This window comes from Pieris brassicae, chromosome 10, assembly GCF_905147105.1.
Source record: "Pieris brassicae chromosome 10, ilPieBrab1.1, whole genome shotgun sequence".
Lineage (NCBI taxonomy): Eukaryota > Metazoa > Arthropoda > Insecta > Lepidoptera > Pieridae > Pieris > Pieris brassicae.
In genome coordinates, this window is record NC_059674.1 from 7,517,641 (window position 1) to 7,539,692 (window position 22,052).

The 22,052-nt window shown below is 37.0% G+C and overlaps 1 protein-coding gene across 3 annotated transcripts in view; it reads right to left on the minus strand.

Annotated features, from left to right (window-relative positions):
* Positions 1-5,503: 5,503 nt before the first annotated feature.
* The window catches only part of LOC123715526 (Kv channel-interacting protein 4-like), a 37,786-nt gene continuing 21,237 nt past the window's right edge, over positions 5,504-22,052 (minus strand). For all 3 annotated transcript variants that reach the window (XM_045670571.1, XM_045670572.1, XM_045670573.1), the window contains exons 3-9: positions 20,609-20,739; positions 20,002-20,071; positions 17,227-17,297; positions 14,987-15,199; positions 13,282-13,670; positions 12,256-12,337; positions 5,504-10,255 (exon numbers count right to left, since the gene is read on the minus strand). In XM_045670571.1, the coding sequence (XP_045526527.1) occupies positions 13,560-13,670; positions 14,987-15,199; positions 17,227-17,297; positions 20,002-20,071; positions 20,609-20,739 (596 nt within the window). In that variant the 3' untranslated portion in view covers positions 5,504-10,255; positions 12,256-12,337; positions 13,282-13,559. The remainder of the gene's footprint in view (positions 10,256-12,255; positions 12,338-13,281; positions 13,671-14,986; positions 15,200-17,226; positions 17,298-20,001; positions 20,072-20,608; positions 20,740-22,052) is intronic.

The following is a 22,052-nucleotide window of genomic DNA, read 5'->3' on the forward strand; positions in this document are numbered from 1 at the left end:
GTATCCCATACCACGCATACGTGATTTCACATACCAACTCGCAGGGAAGAAAATTTTCTTCCTTTCGTTGATGATCTACTGATAGCATCAATCGACGAGGAAGAGCACTGAAAACATCTACGCATCGTATTACAGCGACTAGAAAAATACGGCATCACCATCAACCCATCAAAATGTGTTTTCGGCCAGCCAACTGTGAAATTCCTCGGTCACCAAGTCACGGCGGAAGGAATACAGCCACCCCAAGAGAAGGTACAAGCTATTACAGACTTTCCAAAACCACAAACCGTAGAAGAACTACGACGTTTTCTCGGTATGATAAACTTTTACCGTGAAAATATCAAAGATGCCGCCACCATACAAGCGCCTTTAAATACCTACCTGCATAACGTCAAGAAGCGTGACAAAACTAAGATCGACTGGACCACTGAATCAACGCAAGCCTATGAAGCATGTAAAGAGAGCATAAAAAACGCCGCTTTACTTGCTCATCCGTCTCACCAGGCGACACTTGCTATATTCAGCGACGCTAGCGACAAAACAGCTGGTGCCGCACTCAACCAATTTATCAACAACTCATGGCAACCACTCGGCTATTTCTCGAAGAAATTCACCGACGCACAGACTCGCTACAGTACCTACGATCGAGAGCTACTCGCCATCTACATGGCTGTCAAACATTTCCGCAAAATGTTCGAGGGACGAGAAATAATAATATTCACCGACCACAAGCCGCTAACTTTCGCTTACACAAACACAAATACAAACAGCGAATCACCGAGACGCACCCGACAGCTACTTTATATCAGCGAATTTACCACTGATATACGACACGTCAGTGGATCTCAAAATGCAGCTGCAGATGCATTATCACGCGTCGAAGCAATCACCTGTCCATCGCCGATTGACTACAATCTACTTGCACAAGCTCAAGAACGCGATAGCGATACCATTAAAGCACTCAGTCTACAGAGCAATTTATGTTTCAAGAAAGTCAACCTGCCCGTCTCAAACATCAAATTACACTGCGAAACTTCAACCTCACAGTTACGTCCGTACCTACCAGAAGAATACCGACGTACCGCATTCAACGCAGTACATAACGTAAGCCACCCTGGAATCAAGACTACGAGAAAATTAATTACGCAACCAATTCACGCAAATTCATACCACGCACAGTGTAACGGTATCATCGAACGATGGCATCGTGTCCTTAAAGCCGCATTAAAAGCAAGACCGCAAGAAGCTGGATCAACGAGCTACCAACCGTCCTACTCGGATTACGCGCCGCTATGCGAAGTGACACCGGCGTAAGCGCCGCTCAGCTTACCTACGGATGCAACATACGCTTACCCGGTGATTTCTTATGAAGGACCCACAATGACGTCATCATGGACTCTGGCTACATCGATCAGCTGCGCGACGCAATACGTAACTTGCAACCAATGCCGAGTCAACCACACAGCAACACAAAACCCATATTCGTACACCGCGACCTGCAAACATGTGAATACGTATTCGTACGCATAGACGCCGTAAAGAAGCCATTACAAGCACCTTGCGACGGACCCTATCGCGTGCTGAAACGAGACAGCAAGATATTCACGCTGCAGTTACCTAACCGCGAAATGAATATCTCTATCGACAGACTCAAACCTGCCTACACTATCGCCGAGCAAGATGTGCCTACTGATAACAACAACGAGTACCTGCAACAAGCAAATCACATCAAGTGCGAGCGAACTACATGAGCCATCAAATAGCCTGAAACATCAAAATGACAACAACCTGAAACAACAGGACACTGGGAACACCTCAATACCTACAAGAACAACTCGCCGAGGCCGCGTTATACGCCTGCCGGTACGCTTCGCTAGAGGGGGAATCCTGTAGGTGATTAGTACGTGTCGTAATCAAACAGTGATGTGTCCTGACAAGGACAGTTGTAAACGTTATCGTCATGAAACAATAATTTGTTCTGAAAAGAACAGTTAATTGCGTCATCGTTAGACCAAGATATCGAACTGTTCTGAGAAGAACACGTTCGTACCCTTCGACGGTTGCGCGCAGAAAAGGACAACTTTTTGCCGCGCCTCGATTTTATCGTCTACGCACCTTTTTTGGAATGGAAAATGGAATCTCGCTGTTGGCCTTAAGGGCCTTTACAGCTCAGCTCGGGCTGTTTTGGCGAGCGTAGCTCGGCCAGAATGGCTTGTTTTCCCGCGGCTAGCGCAATGGCGTCTCCTGTGAGACTCGAACCTCGGCTTGGGCCGTCGCGGGGCGGTCAATCGCCTGAAGGGCAGGACGGAAGCTCACTGGAGTGAGCGAAGTGCGAAGTAAAGGTCCTCGCCTTCCCCGGTGAAGGCGGTTTTTTACCCTAATCTGTGATTGGCTATTTTTATTATTTTTGGCCGCGCGGGCGGCTTTTAATTTATCGTTTGCTACGGTAATTGGATCATCCGGATCTGTTAGTATGTGTCGGGGCCTCCTACGAGCCTTTTTTGTCCGGAAGGGGTAATAGTTGATGCTATTACGCACCAGCGGATTGGGATGGTGTTTAGCCTCGTCAAAGTGGCATGTGGACGCCAACTTCATCCATTGGGCTATGGTAGGGAGCTCCAGGTCGTGGTGGAGATCGACGTTTCTCACATAGAAGGGCGCACCCGTCGCGATTCTCATGAATCGCGACTGAAGCACCTATAGCCGGTGAATATAGCAGGGGGCACAATGCGCAAAGACTACGCTAGCGTATGTCATGCACGGTCGGATACAGGCCTTGCACAGGGTCACCTTGTGTCTGAGAGACATGTGGCTCCTTTTATTTAGTAGGAAATGGAGGCGAGAGAGGACAAAATAGGCCTTCTTGCGAACGGCGGCTATGTGCTTACGGAAAGACATGCCGCTATCGAGCGTGACTCTTAGTTATTTAACGGACTTTTGCCATGGGATGGCTTGCCCGTATAGGGTTACCTCTGTCTTGAGGTGAAATTTATCCCTAGCGTTAGCACCGGGGTTGCCCCTGGCAAAGAAAACTGCTACGCTTTTCTCGGGATTTATTTGGAAGCCCCATTTCCGAAACCATTCGCCTAACGACGTGGTAGCGGTCTGGAGTCTCTCCACAATGACACCTCTATCTTTGTGGGTGGTATAGAGAGCGGTGTCATCGGCATAGAGGGCTAGCTCCACATTGGGAGCCCTGGGGATGTCGCCGGTATACAGCGTGAACAGAAGGGGCGAAAGGACCGAGCCCTGAGGGACTCCGGCCATGATGGGGCGAGGAGACGATAACGTTCCTTCTACGCGATAGCGCATTGAGCGGTCGGACAAGAAGTCGTGTACGATACGCACGAGTCTTAGTGGCACATTAAGGTGGTAGAGCTTGTAAACCAAGCCGTTGTGCCAGACCTTGTCGAAAGCTTTCGCTATGTCGAAGAAGAGCGCACCCGTGGCTCTCGGTTTCAGGCCAAAACTGCTCATCGGGAATGAGCCCCTTATCTAGGGCAAAGTCTAGGAGGCGCTTTTTAAGTACCTTCTCGTAAAGCTTGCTAAGCGTATTGAGAAGGCTGATAGGGCGGTAACTGGTGGGGTTGTTACGGGGTTTGCCTGGTTTGTAAATACCAATGACAATGGCCTCTTTCCACTGCGCCGGGAAGGTGCAGTTTTCAAGGAGGCAATTGAAAATGGACACTAGCGGGAGGCACCGGAGGATCTTGTTCGAGATGGCGTCGAGACCTGGAGATTTACGAGGCAGTGAACTCTTTATTAGAGTTTTGACCTCGGCGATCGACGTAGGAGGGAGCGGCTCGGGAGGGAGGGGCAGTGCTACGATGCGTTCGACCTCGCGGTTCACGTGTTCGACGTGCGCCGGGTCGCTATGATCGACATACGGGGTGCACTGCTCCACTAGGTTGACGGCTAAGCACTCGGCTTTTTCGTCGTCGTCGAATGCGTCTACGCACCCTTCGCATCTTGGAACCACATGTTACCACTAGTGGCCAGTGTAGGATAACTTTTGTATATAAATCTACAGTTTTTAAAAATTAAACATATTCCACATTCCATCTTCACCTCTTCTCAACGAATTATTAGGAAGTTTTATTTTAACCAAATAAGAACCAATCAACATAAACCAAAACTAACCTAAAGTGCTTTTGGAGCAACAGCATTTAAAGATACAGTATTGAAGCTTTGAGAGTTGATTTCTGCAGTTTCTAGAGAGAGTGCTTGGTTGTAAGCTTGATCAAGTGTTAGAGTTAAGTTTTCTAAAAGCCTTTGTCTGATTTTATGCGATGATATACCGGATATGAATGCATCATGCACGCTATCGTTTTTATTTGCATCAACAGCCGCAAAGTCACACTCTTTAGAAAGCAGTTTTAAAGCTTGTAAATATGTGTCAATACCTTCTTCTGGTCGTTGTTTCCTTGTTGCTAACATGTGCCTTGCAAATATTAGATTTTTTGGTTTTACATAAAGTTTTTGCAGTATTGTGATCGCTTCTTCGTAGTTCGTGGCTTCGCTTATATATGTATCAATATTTGGTGATATATATGATTTATTAAAAGCTGAAACTTTATGCTGTCCCATTCTGGCGGAGGAACCGACTGTGCATCTGTTTCTGAAGCGGTCGGTTTCTGCACGGAAATGAAGCTTTCGAAAGTCTTACGCCAGTGTATCCAAGCTCTCGTACTAGAGCTATCTGACGGGTCGATATCAAATCTTTCAGGGCGAAGATATTTATCCATGTTGCGTTATTAGCTTATTAAATTGTAATAAGAGAAAACCTTTCATGAATATAAGGTTTTAATAAGCTAAAATTAACACTAAAATATGTTTTGGTTACATTAGATACATTGACACAGACACTAACAAAAGAGATTGACAATTACATCAAGTTATGGCTGATAGTTTCAAGCAAGAAGTTTATATCAATAGGGTATGCTTATACAATATTATGTTAAAATTTATGATTCATCCCGCGCGTCTACGATCCTAATAATTATATGTACTACTTTTATAATATCGGTAATATACTGGTGAATCTCTATCATCCTATGAATAAGGAGAGAACCTTGATAGGTGATGCACCAGCTTCCGCTTTTGTTATTAGGACTCTTGTGATTTTTAAAACAATTTGCTTCCATATTAAGTAAGCAGGTAATATAGAATATACATATAGGTTGTGTTGAAGCGTTTAGCTGGCTTCAGTGTGCGAGTCTCATCCTTATGGTTGTAAGTTTGAATCCCGGCTGTGCACCTATGAACTTTCTACGAGCGCTTGACACTTGCTCCTACGGAAACATCATATGAAAACATCGTGAGCATATCGGTATCGACCTTAGACTTGTTGACGGCATGTGTCAGGCACCTATTGATCACTTACTTGCATGTTAAAAAAGCAAATGATCACGAAACATATCCAGACCAGACCTAAAACGTTGTAACACTAGTTTTTTTTATAAATAAAAGGCCGTAGTGGAAGTAGAATATTTTATTGTTAATATCGAGAACAATCCAATAAGACAGAAGAGCATTTATTGTTAAATATATTTTAAATTACGAAATTCTTATAACGCTACTTAACCATTTCTGATGTTTTAAAAGTATAAACAAAAATATATATTTATAAAATACAAACTTATGTGAAATAATTTGATTCAATAATGTTCAGTAAGGAAACATAAATATAAATATACAATAATATAAAAAAAATTGTTACGAGATCGGGACCTAGGGCGTCATAACCTCCAGACATATCACTGGATCCGCCCTTCCGTGGGATTATTTTTTATAGGAATGACAAAAGTTCGTGTGTCGTCACGTGACAGTTTTCATACAAAATCGTTAAAGAGCGGTTCACACCTAACGTAAAGTTATATTATCTGGGGCCCTTTGTTACTAAACATCTGTGTGACTTGTAACCAAAAATTATGATTGTGATATTAATATATGTGTTTTAACACACGATATCTCGCTGTTAAGCTTTCTCAATGAAAATGGCACTTGTAATATATTATCCAGATCTATTATATAGATATTTAAAATTACAGTTACTCAAATAATTTTTCTGTTGGGTGTTCGGAATTTAGCTACGCTGGAAGACAAAACAGTTATCTGTTTTGTCTTCCAGCGCAGCGTAGCGTAGGTATTTGACGTTATTACACGTCAAAGTAATAAAATGCAGAGCTAATACTCTGTAAATCTCAAAAGAAATAGTAAATTTGAAGTACAGAAAGAAGAGAATACCTACATTGTTTCTTTATATAAATAAAAATTATGAACCCAATATCTAAAATTCCTTCTCGCATTCGTAAGCATTCCTTCCGGAATTACTTGACATCATATACATATTAAATAGTTGACATCATGTTTGACATGAATCATTTGATAGAAAGAGTTATTACAAAATGTTATATAGCCTGTATTGACTATTGCGAGAATTCTTCTGAAGAATCACCACAAAACATTGTACTCCAAGAAGAAACATCAGATGCGCGGTTGAATTATCAAATGACCCAGTGATGACATTACTAAGAGAATATATACATAATTATCGTTATATTAAACAACAAAAATATATGGTGAATATCTGTATAATAATACAATTTTAACTAAAGCCTATATTTGAGGTTTTGTAGATATGTTATGTTATAACTAACATGCAGTACAGTAATAAAAACCCCATGAACATATATAGAAATAGCTTGCTATTAAGGAAACGCCAGCAACGCACTCGCAAGCTCTCTGGCATTGAGAGTGTCCATAGGCGGCGGTATCACTTAACATCAGATGCTCATCTCTCCTTGTTCGATAAAAAAAAGAAAAATCAATTTTTATAAGCCTAAGTTTCGTAAACGTTTTGATGAAACCTTCTGTCCATATTATCAAAATATTAATATTAATGCGCGCCAAAATCTATTGTCTTTTCCACATGTTACATTTTACGTGAGGTGTTTATTTTACACTCACGCCACCGATGGCTCTACACTAGAAACATTCAGGGTCCTTACTTAAGTATGCTCTCATACTAGGTCTTTATGTTTACTGACTTTGAATAACCTAGACATATAGACCTTACGATTTTTTTTAATTCACCATACGAGGTGTTAATTGTCCATATATAAATTTCTACTGATGGATAGCCGGAATTGAAATCCAATACATTATCTCATACCTAGGCTTCGCGCTAAATGTCGTTCCTGAATTCCTTTAGAATGCTGATGCCAACATTATTTAAGTTCACAGGACTTTTACTACATTACTGTACATGTTAAAAACCTACTTTCTTTAACACAGTTCAAATTAACTGATATGGTGTTTTTACTATTACATATATGATCGCATTATAAATTGATGGATTACTTATTTAATAATTGGACATTTTATAGATTAAAAATATACGATTATTATAATTGAAATAGTAAAATAGAATCTAGTAAATAGATAGTAGGGTGACCTAAACTTGGTAAACTAAGATAAATATTATCTTCCTTATCAATAAAAATAAGGTTGGCACTCATCTGTCATTATGCACTCATATTATCCAGTTCATTACAGAGTAAATAAAATTAGAAAGAGACAAATAGTGTAATAATAACAAGTCTGATTAGGTTTTTATAGATGAAGGCAAGTGGCAAGTATCTCGGACCTTACTCTGTAACTTCCAATAGCGATACTGATTTCAATAGTAAGTCGTCCTAAGGATCCGGTATCAGCGCTACGGATATTGAGAGAACTACATCAAATTTCATACATAAATCGGATCAGTATTGCTATTGCTGTCGTTGTGATTGTGTTTGGGAAGTTAGGAAGGAAGTTTTTGAAGTTGTTGTCAGTTGTAACGTGGTGCAATTGTGCAGCCTACAAACATTTTGTGACAAAAAAACCTAGAGAGCGACGAAGATTATTTCCAGTTCTTGATTCACGAATGACAGTAAACATAGAAACATTTTTAATAGCAATAAGCAGCAGGACAATATGTTGAGTAAATGATAATCATTTTCTGCCTTGCTCACAAAACGTATGGTTCCCACAGTAGGTATAGTGCATGCTCCTATTGTGGCCTTGCTGATGGAGGTGAAATGTTCAGTTTCCTTTTTTATTTATTCTTTATTTAATTGCAATGTTTACTACTTTAATGACGAGGGGCATGATGTAATGGATCCTTAAAAACATTATGTAAAACCCTTGGCGATTTAGGAAAGTGATGCATTGCCAGTTTTTCTCTGGCTCTGATAACTGGCAGTTAATATATGTTTAGAACCATTTTTTACTGATATTTATAAGTGTATATTAAGTTACCCATATGAATAAATTATATATTTTTCCCAATCTAGTTTCTAACTATCGTTTTTTAGTGCGTGACTACACAATTGTATAACACAGATTCCTAGCTTATCATATGTATGTTTATTTGTTACTTTTAGCCAGGTGTAACAAACGTTTGCAAAATAAATTAGAATCCATGCTTGACTGTGTGTTGGAATATCGAGTTTTATCTGGAAAGGTTTAACAATCTCAATCAATAAATATAATAATACCATTTCATAAACTAACCAAGTTTAGGACATCCTGTAAAATTTATCGTCGCCAATATTAAAGCCCTCATAAATCTATAGAGCGTAATTTATTTGTGCCCAAAATACGCTAATTTTTCATGGATAAACAATCCCGAGAGGATTGTAAGCACGACCCCAGGATTAAAAGACACGCTTTAAAACCTCAAGCAATATTTGGCAGTGAGACAATGCTAATATGGTAACAATACTAAAAGTATGTTTTCGGATTACATTTTACTAATTGCCGTTAGCCGTGGTACAGATATTGCATGCATCATCTGCCACTAGAGCGGTTGGAGGAAGTCGCGATCTCATACTATTCGCCATTGCTTATTGGACCCTTAAACTGTAAAAATTTTTCTACTATAGGGTTGTTACGAAAATACATGAGTACCTGTTTCATTAACTATGGAACTAGATATTAAAAAAAAAATTGTGAATCTTTCGTAGCCAACCAGTACTTAAACTATTATAATAAAATACCAGCGTCCTCTCTTCTGCTGGGAGACATCCATTAAAAATTCCAAAAGCGGACTGTAGGACCAGTACATTATTTAAATGGGTACGTAATAACCGTTTATCGTAGTTGTCTAAATTTAATTGGACCTTAAACGAAAGTACTCTCTTTCTCTTTCTGTTAAATTATGTTTACGATGTAATCAAAAGAGACAGGGTACTTTAGTTATGGCGAGTAAGAACGCTCTATACATTTAAGAAACTTTTTCTACAATAACAATTTTGAATATTCAAGATAACTTAATTTAACCTTACGACTTAATAAGTTTTTTTTTTTTATATTTGGTGATTTAATTTAATTATTTTCAATTTATGTATTAGTAATAATTATTTTGCCCGTGGGCGAGTATTGGAATAAAACGCGTATTTACTAGAGTATAAGACTAGAGTTGGACCTAGCGTTTAAAGGCATTTAGTTAAGACTAAATCTAGATAAAGAAGTGGAAATGCATATAGCTAAAGATAGTCCCATTAACTTCAAGGTCAAGCCATGAACTTTTCAAGTGACCTAGATCATGCAAGTTTGCAGCATTCTAGAGTTTACGTTTATATCAGCAATACGTTAAAATTTCTATACAATTTGAGAGATTTAATTAATAATTTAATTTGTATGAAAAACCTTCCTACATGAATATAGAATAAAAATAACTTATTTGCAATATTTCAACTAAAGTATTTATCTGTCTCTTTTCATGAGGTTGCTTGTGTTTTATACGCTGTGGACATATAATTTAAACAGACTTACAGAAAGAGACGAGAGATTACGTTAGTTAAAAGACTGCACTTCAAGACGATGACAATATTTTAGCGACATCTTTCGAAGACTATGGTGTCGAAATGGTATTTCTGTCTAGAAACATTCATCTGTTGTTGGTTGTTTATGGAACGTTCTAATTTCGAAGTGAATTTTTGGTGTTGATTTTATTCATAGTATATTAATAGAGGAATGACATAGTGTATAGAACACTCTAAAACCAAATTAACGCGGGCTGGCAAAGAAATTTTAAAATAAACATTTTAACATATCACTGTAAATTTAAAACAATTCATGTTTTGTTTATTTTATTTTCTCGTGTACGTCTGGTTTGTATGTTTTCGATGTTTGGTTGTATGTTCGGAGAGATTTGTGGTAGCGGCTTGTTTCTACGTTTCACTCTTTGCGGGGATGTTTCTTCTGTTAACTGAAATAAATAACAAATTACAGTTTTAATGAGCAGTATAGTTTTTAATAATTTATATATAAAACGTAATATACATACTAATTTTAATATTTTTCTCACAACTAAATTAGTCTAATTGAACAATATTAAGTAAGCTCCGTCTCGTTTTATCATAGAGTAATGACAATTTGATAGAAAGAGACGAAAAATTTACGTTAAAAGAGTGCAAGGATATAGTTATTTTGGATAAGGAGAAAGAGTACACAGAGCATATTACGCATTAGTCCGTTGGTAACGTGCTTTCCATATAAAATAATGGTTCGGGTTTCGGGTAATTTAAAACTTACTTATAATTTTGCTGCTCATAAAATATACATATGTTTAAAATACAATTTCAATGTATTTGGGTAAGTGTCTACAATTGGTTTATGAAATATATTTAGGAGACTACTTTTTAAAATGCCGACGTTTAAAATTAAGAGTTACTGTTATTAGATGGGCTGAATAGTTCGTAGTCTGACACATAGATGGCACTGATATTAATTAAATTAATATGATTTTAGTTAGCCCTCACCTTTAAGGGTCTGTTTCACAATGTACGGATAAGTTCTACATAAGTTCCAAATAAGCTATTTATTACTTATTCGTAGGATAAACACTATTGTTGCGTTTCACGACTGACAGATAGCGCTATTCATCACATAAAATCCATCACAAGTCACGAGTCCGATGAAACGCGACTATTTCTAATTCGGAACGTTTATGTTACAAATAATTTATATGTTGCATAGCTATTTGGTACTTTATCCGTACATTGTGAAACAGACCCTAAAAGACACGTGTATACATTTGACAACTGTGGTATGCTTGGTTTCAATAACGTTACAACCATTTTGTAAAACTAATTTTAGCGATTTAAAAGCAAGTCTATTCTTTTAATTAACTATTATTTAATCACAATAAAACAGTGAATATTACGCGCTGAAATAATTGACAAAATTACTTGAACAAAATATTACATTTGAATTTAGAATCTGTCATTTTTATATAATTGTTCATTGAGTTTTCTCATTTTGGCGCCAATACATTATACAATATTTTGCGAAATGTCTTCGTCATACCTACTTTCTAGGTATGACGAAGTGTACGTACACTTGGTATTAGTAAAATGTTTGTGTGCCTGGCTATTGAAACGGAGAACGAGCCTCCTCTGTTTGTGACAGAAAAATATCTGCGCGTAGTGTTCGTACGAAAAAAGTGGTCAAAAGGATAGAATTCGAAATTCGAAGTGATGATGACACGTAGAACCATGCCGTGTATTTTAAAAGAAGACTTAGGACTCGTACTAGTCATTTCTTAACTGATATTAAACAAACAAAACAAAGGTTGGTAAAACTGAAACAACTACTGAAGCGGTACACAATGGGAGGTCACAGGAAAATTTTGTTTACGGATGAGATTTTTATTACAATTGAGCAATATTTTAACAAACCATATGACCATATTTAAGCTCAAAGGTCTAAGGAAGCTTTCCAATTTTTCGACAGAGTGCAACGTGGGCACTATCCGACTTCAGTGATGGTTATGTGGGAAGCAGCTATGAAGGAGTGATTGAGCCATACTTTTATGAAACATTATAAAAACATCGGCACAAATGTATCGAGATACCATTCTTGAGAAGGTGGTGAAGCCCCTTAAAAACAGCATGTTCAATAACCAAAAATGGTCCTTCCAGCAAGACTCAGCGCCGTGTCATAAAGCTCAGTCTCCGCAGTCTTGGTTGGAAATGAACGTCTCTGACTTCATCAGAGCTGAAGAGTAGCCGTCGTCTTAATCGTCCACCACCAATCGAGACCACGTCCAATAAGCTTTTTATATTTAAAGTTATTTTTTATTTATGTATTAAACTAATACACTGTAAAAGTAATAAATGTCATTTAGAATAGAAAATATATGTTTTACTTTGTTTCAGTACTTATGGCTAGATTATTTAGATATACAGATTGTATAACAATACTAACAGTGGTTGTGAGTCTTAGTGGTGCAGTATGAGGACCCATCAAGGGTGTACCACTGGAGCTACCAGACTGTACTGAACTGCTTCTGTAATTTGAAGATTATTATTACAGACTGAAAAAGGTTTTCTATCAATAGTTATACAAGTAATACAAGTTGGTCTAGTTAAGCGTCCGTTACGATATCAAAAAATAAACACCTTAAATAATAAGCTTTAGCCAAAAAGTGCCAGCCCTGATTTAGAGCGTCCATGGACGGCGATATCAGATATTAGATGAGCCTCCTGCCCGTATGCTCTCTTTTCTATAAAAAATATCGTAAAGTAACCTGGACAAATTTCACGTGTGTCATAGACTGATATCCTACTTGTCGGAGAGTTTCCAGGCAGCGGTACCATTTAACATGAGGTGCCTGTTTGCCTCTTTTTTATGGAAAAAAACATCGTGAAGAAACTGGTCTTAAACACAAATTGGACAGATCTACTTGTCTATAAAATATAATGCCAACCAAGGCCCATATATGGTTGGAATATCATGTAGACTGTAATATGCCCTTTATTACAAAGGCATAAATTCAATATTTGGATCTCTTGGTATCGTGCTACTGTAAGTATCAGTGCAGATGCAGAAATGTGGCTTCCCCAGGTCTAACAAAATTTATAAATCAGTGGCGCTTCAACCTTTTTACGTCTGGGCCTCAGATCTTGGTATTTGTTTCATTATCATTGTCAATCTTATAGGTAAGTAGGTGATCAGCCTCCTTTGTGACACGCCGTCGATTTTGGTTCGAAGGTAAACCGGTTCCTCTTGGAGTTTTCCTTCACCATTCGAGGGAATGTTTGTAAATTGGTGCACAGTCGGGGATCGAACGACGACGACCGACGTCGACGATACGACCTGCTGAAGCCACTTAGCCAGCAAAGCTCCTTCCGAGGTCTAAGACCTCATAGAATTTAATTAAGATTATAGATTCTACTGGCTAACCAGTTGTCTCATCTCTGTAGCTTCACCTACCTGCCAACTTCGACATACCTTCTAGCTCTCGGCGGAGGTGGTGGGGGCGTAGCAGAAGATCTAGATGATGTCCTCGAATCCTTTGTATCCTCTGAGACCTGGGATTTCATTGACACCTGCGAAGCGGAGCGGAGCTTAACCCGTTCTCTCCTCAGTGGAGGGAAGGGGTGACCCGGATTGGTATAGGCGCTGACGGAGGGATTAGGGCCGAAGGAGGGGTTGGGGCTTACAGAGGGGTTGGGACTGAAAGAGGGGTTGGAAGGATTCGGACTGGGAGAGGGAGGGGAAGGTTCGGATCACAAGACTGTGTCGAGGGTATCAAGAGAGCGGAGAAGAGCGGGGTCTCGAGCGCACCAGCGTGCTAGCTCGTCTAGCGTTACTACACCGTCGGCGTTTGTGTCCATTAGCTGTAAAAAAAGATTTTTTTTTTAATTTTATTTATTTACACTTCGGTACATTATAGCTAACAAGTGATCTTTTCCAGGCAACTCTAGTTAGGAAACGATTAAAGAAATAAATATGATGGGTGCAAGAAATACATAACCGAATGTTGTAAACACCAATCTTAATCGCAAATAATACAAAATAAACTAAAAAGCTAATCTCACAGATTCAAAAATTGTGAGGCAATACAAAAGAAATACAAGAATTACAAAAACACGAGGCAGTTGAAGTAACTACGATTAGGCAAAACTGCACTTTTGATATAAAACTGAAGAAATTAATTAAAATCTTGGTGGAATTTAAACGGCGGGTAGCGAGTTTGAAATCTTACAATTACATATTTAGCTTTGGAGGTTTGAGAGGTCCTATTGGGTCGCTTTGGGCTGTAATGATTTAAGTTAGAGCTGTAATACATACTGGATAATTAAATGGTCTTTCGATTCTCAAGAATCTCCCTGTAACAGCTGCGCTAAAGGAAAGGCATTGATGAATAAAGTGGAGAGATATCACTAGCAGCAGGCACCTTACAGTGACACGACCTTCACCAATGAAGAAGTGGTAATGTAGTTTACATCTGGTATGAACCGGTGACACCAGAGCTGGTGCTTTCCTCGCTCAGCAAATAAGTATTGCAATACAGCGAAGAAAGGTACACTGCCTACATGTCCAAACTTTTAAGTTTGTTTTAGCTTCTTATTTATCTATTTGGTTAATAAATCTATTTTCCGTCATATAAATTGCTGTTGTATTAATGTGGTAGTATATAAATAACTCCGATTTTATCTAAAACTAGCGTTGTCATATTGTTGGTATTCCGATACGGGGACATATAACTGGCCATGTGAAAAATGTATTTTCAAGATTAATGCCACAAACAATTAGCGACTGTAATTATTTTATATGTATTTAATCAATATAATAACTCAGATCGAAGCATTTGCTTTAAACGATATTAATTTTTCTTACATCCTCTTTGACGATATTTGCAGCACGCATTCTGTCAATGTTAAACAACGCAGTTGCAAAAGCGCTATGCACTGAAAAAGAAATTTGCTATCGTAACAAAAGTCATGATTACTTAATATGGTGGTTAAGTAATCTTAAATTTTCAAATTTTCCGCGCTATTTTCTTATTTTTTTCTTAAATACAGATGATGATGACTCCTGACAATAACAAACACAACAAAAAAAGTATTAGAAAAATAGAGATTCAATTTCATATATCTAAAATATATTTATACAATAAGAAAGCCTCGGCCATTTCCTGTTCCATACGTACATTAAAAATGCGATCCACGTGCGACTCCGCTTCAGTACGTTGAACTGGTGGTAAGGCAGTGCGTCCCAACAGCTCGTACACAGCGCGTACCACTGACACCATCTCCCCCCGGGAGATCCTTCCATCGCCATCAACATCGTATAAAGCGAATACCCAGGACACCTTCTCTTCTATAGATCCACGTGCTACACGCGATAGTATTTCCAGAAATTCCTGAATTAGTAGTAGAGAAATATAATAAAATGAAAACTGTTATGGGTAAAGAGCTCTAGGTATGTCTAGCACAGTGTTGGCTTAGCAGCTAGAGTGAGCGACACTTATCATTGTGTTCGAATCACGGCTGTGCACCAATGGACTTTCTATTGATGTCCACATTTAACACGTACGACGTATAACTATGAGGAATGCTTCATGCCTCAGAGCAAAGAATTTGAAAGCACAGTAGGCTAGTACTCGCCTATTGGAGAAAAGCAAATGATCACGAAATATATACCCGAGATCCAAACCAAGGGTTGCAGCGCCACTGTTTTGGGAGGTTTACTTACGTAACAATTTACAAATAAACGCGGGTAGATTACAAAATTGATCCCTCAGAAGTTAATAAAAAACTCTTTATTAATAAAATTATATAACTGTCATTACAAGTATTAAGCTGAAGCCTTAGTGGCTTAACATGTTATTTTTATTCAATACTGGGTTAAGATCTTCCAGCCAGGTCTCGCCTTTGTTGAAACTTACCTTACCTATGTAATATTTGTGTTTACACATTCCTTTTTTACGTACTTAATGTTATTAATTCCATTTAGAAGGTTAAACGAACCTTTTGCTCAATACATGTTTTACGTTCAGGAAACTATCAGTTCAACGCACAGGTCTCGTTGAACTATGAGAAAATATATATAAGAAATAATTATACGTATTAAAAGTAGCATTAATGTTACGATATGTAATTGAAGAACGATAAAGGGAATGACTTGAAGCGTCCTTCATTTTGTTATGACCGTAACTTGTTGCAATAAATAAACATTCCTTTATTCCTGTGAATAATTATGGCAAAGTCATTGAAATATATCTTTTTAGGTGTGAGCCTCATATTTCTGTAAATGTTTCATGATCATTTGTCAATCTAATTGGCAAGTAAGTGATCAGTCTCCTGTGCCTGGTAGTTTTCAGGGCGAATATATGCATACCTAGAACTTTTCTGCCTTCTTCTGCATTGCGAATTAAGTATACGCATAAAACTGTCATGGAAATGACAGCCACGAATCTCCTTGCAATATTGAAAATAGTCCTTTTATACTAAAGAATATATAAACAACATATAAGAATGATAGGGAACATTAATATAAAATAATGTAGTATATAAATATGGTAACCTGGCAACACTGATATGATTTTTCTGTAGTTTATTACAAAATACAACCCTACATCGTATTATCGACGCTTTTTATAGTAGAGACCTTTAATATTTGAAATTGGAATGTTTTTTATGATATTGGCTATCGAATACGGATGAGCCTTTTTGAATCTGATGGTACTTATGTTGATGGAGTTTTGTTCGGGTCGACTTATAAACCTTTTCAAATTGTATTTTTGTACAGAAAAATTTGCTAATATAGTATGTTTAAATTAATACCAATACAAAATTTGTTAATATACAAAATCAAGCAACAATATAAACAAAACATAAAAACTAAACCTTTATATAACTAATTAGCCCGGGGTTTCACTTGCGTAGATATATTTTTGTTATCACATAAGTTTTATTTAACTTTGTTTTTAATAACTTACATTCAGATTATACACACACAGATAATCTAAACAATATACAGATTGTACTTAACAACGAATATATCTAATACATTTTCATATTCGTAACATCATTTACGTAGAAAGTCCGACATTATTAAATTTAAAAATACTCTACATGTATTGAAAAATTCTTCACTTCACGTACGTAATGAAATTTGTTTTTAATCAGTCCAGGAATACTTAGCTTGAATATTAAAAATTGTTAAATAAAAAATCGAAAATTACAATGAATCTTTTAGACAATAGATTTGTAGTTTCAGTGTCTTACAACAGACAGACAGAATATGACGTAGTTTAGTTTTGTGGCAGCAAAATAATTTCCATGACTACATAGACAAAAAGTCTATTGGTGCACAGCCGGGGATCGAACCTACAATCTCAAGCAGTGCTCGTTTACTAATTTAGGAAAGCTAATTTACACTTATTACCTCAAAGTTGAGTTTTCCACGTTGTTTGTGCTTCACCGTATTGAAGACGAAATGAGCATATTGTGTGGCATCTGAAACATTATTAAAATCGTTATAGTTTAAGTACAATTTTGAATTCATATCAATGAATCATAATTTGGCAATTAAAGAGATTCGAGAGTGGCGGAGTTTCTTGCCAGTTCTTCTTGCCCGCTACACGCCCTTGACTTACGAACTGGAAGAAAATGTAAATTTAAAATCAATTTAATATCCTACCTAGTAGTTACCTACATGAATAAAGTTATTTTGATTATGAGTCTCTAATACGTCGTTATATTATAGGATGGCAGGGCTGGCAAAATGCAACGGGCCACCGACCCAAGAGGGCCCCTGACCAAGAGGCCGCGAACTCAAAAAATGTTATTTTAATTTTATTGTAAATGTATGCGGGTTACCGAAAAACTAGCGAATAGATGATGAATAATTCCATATCATAGATGAAACATATGCATGATAAGCAGCCAACACCATATCATGGTTACCTCTTTCTCTTAGTCGTTTTAACACAAAACTAAACTGTCTACTTTGTTCTGTAACTTTTCAATGTGTGCTTTCCAATTTGTGCTAAAAATACGCACTCATTAATTATTTCTAGTTTATTGTTTTAGTATTGTAAGTCTATTTGTGTTTTTGAGCTGTAGGTCTGAATTCTAATTGAAATATGGTCTAATTTAAAACACTGCCTGTAATAGTTAGTATACATTATGACCTTTTCATGTCTAATACTACCTGCATAAACCAACGTGTATCTGGTATAATGAAGTTGACTTCGTTAAAACTTTGCACATCGCCGCCCTCAGACCCCCGCGCCCTTCGAACTCCACCGGGCTATGACAGAGGTGTACTCGCGTATATTGTATATTGCAAAGAGAATATAGAAATTCCTATCCTGTCATTTCCTTTTGACTAGAACCTAGAGAAGCTCATCATGATTGGCAATATTGAAGGTAAAGGTAGCGTGGACGTTCGCCAACGAGATGGACTGATCAAGTCACAGACTCGTCCCCAAAACTAAAGAATACACAGTTGTAAAGGAGCGCAAGACCGAGTGGTGAAGGAAAATTATTCGCGTCAGATCAATACAGACTACGATACTCAGACATGAGTTTCCGACCCAGAGAGAGATCTCCCTCTCCTCTCATCTGGACGTGTGTTCAACCGTGGGCGATTGGAGGTACAAAATAAGTGATTTAATTTAAGTTAATAAACAAATACGCAAATTACAAATTAATAGCCGCTTTATTGATCATAATGTTCACGTGTATATCCTTTTTATAACCTATTTTCATAAATTGATTTCCGTGTTTCAATATGTGTGATGTTTGAGAGCATAAATAAAATACAAATCTATGAAATCTCTTTTTTATTTAATCAAGCATTTGAGTACGTCCCCGTACAATCGCGTACATAATATAGCGATACACTCGCGCACAACAAGTGGGTAATACGAGAGTTTGAAAGAAAGTTTAAAAAAGATTGATATATTATGAACCGGACTGTACCCTTATTTGCATTCAAGATGAGTTTGTAAGTAATTAAAAAACTTTAGTCACCAATAAAGACGGGATGATAATAACGTGGCCGACGTCACATTGTAAAAGTTATTTTGTTTAGACTGTAGATTGTTTGTCATTAGATGTTTACTCAGGTTATAAGTTTATTAAACTTAATGACCTTCATTCTTTATCTTCAGAATGTATATACGTAGTTGGTAAGAGAAAATGTGAATTTCGACTAAAGGTGTTTGAAGTGAAACTTTATCAGCGTTGGAAAAATTTACCGTCATATTTTTCAGTTACGCGTCTCCTTTTTTTCGTCACTATCACGGTTTATTTGAAGAGATTCGAAGACGTCATTAATAACAAAAATATATAATAACGATTACAATGATAGTAATAAATCTATTACAATCAATGAAATTCTGTAATAATCAAAGTAATAAGGTAAAAGGAAATAATTGTATTATTTGTATTCATGTCTATGACAATAAAAGCCTTTTGTTAAACTTTATCTAATTTAACCAATTTCAGTAAAGCTGCATATAGTAGGTCATTTAAAATGTCGTAAAATAAGGTCTTAAAGAAGTTTCACTTCTAACGTGTGTACACTAGTACACGCACAGATTTTAGTAGGGCTCCGTCTGCTACCTTCTCTTGGTGCAGACATCCCGTACATATTTATATATTCACAACTTATGTGTTAGGGTACATCTGTAGGGATCCGTAGGGTTCTTAGTTCTTACGTGTTCATATATTTAGTTATCCAGTGCATCTACTACATATACTGATACGCTTAATCTTACATATACATTTAAATACATAAAGATCACTGCTACTGTTACAGTCGTTATCCAGCATATTTCTAGCAGCGCTATAGGTTTATCAATTCAAAAAAGAAGTATATTCATGTTAACAATTTAACTTTACACTTTATTTTAAGTTTATATTTTCTGTAGTACGTATTTTTGATAACAGTGTACTGGTTCATCATGGTGCTTTAAATAATTTAGACTCTGTATTAACCCCCGTACAACAAAATAAGAAATTCTATGCCATGCCATATTATAATACTGAAGAGCCTGAGTCTGGCAATACTCTCGGGGCGGTGCTCTGATGATTAAGGAAATCGCCACGCGTATAAAACTCAGAAATCTGAGTGAACAGAAACAGGCTTGACTCGTACAATTACTTTGTTATTATTTACAACTAATGATTATCGTTATAAAGTATAACTCACCTCCAAGCGGAAAGAATTGCGAGAAAATATTCTTAAACGACTCCTCGTCCACCACGCCTGTTGGACACTCCTGCGCAAACAATATTGATATATTAGCATACTAACGGGTACATAATAAGAATGACAAATAAGATTTGGATACCGCATAAGCAAAAGTTTCTGTCTAAGTAATTAGCCATTGAACTTCGGTGCTTAATATTTTTAACATAAAAAAATGATTCCTAGGATATCCTCCTGTCCCGCAAAAATAGAATCATCAAAATCGGAAAAGCGGAAAGACCTAAAAAAAGAAATATATGAATACAATACGGTCAAATCGAGAAACTCCCTTTTTTGAAGTCAAGTCAATAACATTACAATACTAATGTTATTGAACGTCAATTAAATTCAAATATTATTTTAAGGGTATCTAACTTTTTTTTTAAGTGTGAAATATTTGCTGTCGAAACGAGATTTTAACGTGAGATACGGAATCTTCACTTTCTAAGGGTTATAAATTACATAAATGTAGGTCTTCCATCATCTGGGATGTAATTTGTAAATGAAATCTTATTTACTGATGAAGACAGACTTAATCATGAAGACTGTCTTAATGATAAAGACCAACCTGTTTAAATCCTCGGTACATGAGCTTGATCTCATGCTGTGTAAAGCGAGTGGTGGATGCCAAGGTGGCGGGGGGCTCCGGTCTGTAACGGGCCCCTACCGCCCACGTGTTGGGGTCATCGAATTCGTCTTCTGCAAACAAATGAACATAAAAAAATCTTTCATCTGTCATAGTGTATATTTATTTATAAAACAACAATCAGCGGAAGTATTTAGAGTAGCAAATTCGAGTCAAGTCTGCCTCGAATATTTATACATACACGTAATGGACAACTATTTGCATTTCACTAAGGCACTCTTTCGTCCCTTTCTGTCCAAGCATGTCAGGGATATAATAAAGAGAGAGCAATCTATAAATATGTTTTAGATTACATCCATACCAATTGTTAATTTCTAGCTTCCTCTCAAAGTGGCGAAAACTACTCCAAGCCCTTAATTATCGTGGTGAGCCTGCCCGATAGCTTTGAGATAATCCCACCACCTCGAACCTTTGATCCTACCCGTAGTGCTCCGTCTGTTACCTTAGGTCTCTTGGTGCAGACATCCTGTACTTATTTATATATTCACTACTTATGCTGTAGAGTACATCTGTAGATTCTTAGCTCTCATATATTTTGCGATCAAATGCAGCTCCGTCATACATAAACTACATATACTATACAGATACTCCTGACATTTAATACACATAAATGAAATTACACATTTCACAGTCTACTGGCTATTGAGTTGTACACTAATATTTATAAACGATTTAACAAATTTCATTAGAATACTGCATTTTTTCCTGATACGCCTAGTTTTAAAATTATTAAAAACGTCCTGCCGTGTGAACCCGTGTAGGCTATTATTATATAGAACTGTTAATTGAGAAAATAACAAGTCTTGAAAGTCATTCGTTGTTTTGAAAGGCCATCCTTTATACATACCGGACATAATATTTGAGCCTTGACTTGTTTAAGCCATCGCGGAATGTACTTAAAAGGAGTATTAAGAATATCATCAGAACACCACACACTCTCACTTTCACACCATCACACAACACAGCCGAATTAGATTAATGTCTTGAATATTTTTTGTTGATATTTTCCTTGTTTAAATGTTTTAACCTTTTTAAAATATGATGTATTCAATTTTTAATATAATGGTATTTTGTTGATTATTCACGTTGGCTGTAGGATTACGAAATAAATAAATATTGCAAAAGAAGTTGTAAAATTTAAAAAACTTAATTAAAAAGCAACGGAATATTGCAAACAAAACTTCCAACAAAGGTATATATGCTACACATTTCAACAGACTAATTGTGTTAATTAGCCTGGATCGCTAACATTATTAAATGTACACGATTATAGAATTCGTCATACTGAGTTTAAGTTGTACAAATAATGCTGATATACTTAGACGCATTGTTAATATATGTGAGTCTCGCTTTTTCTATATTATCT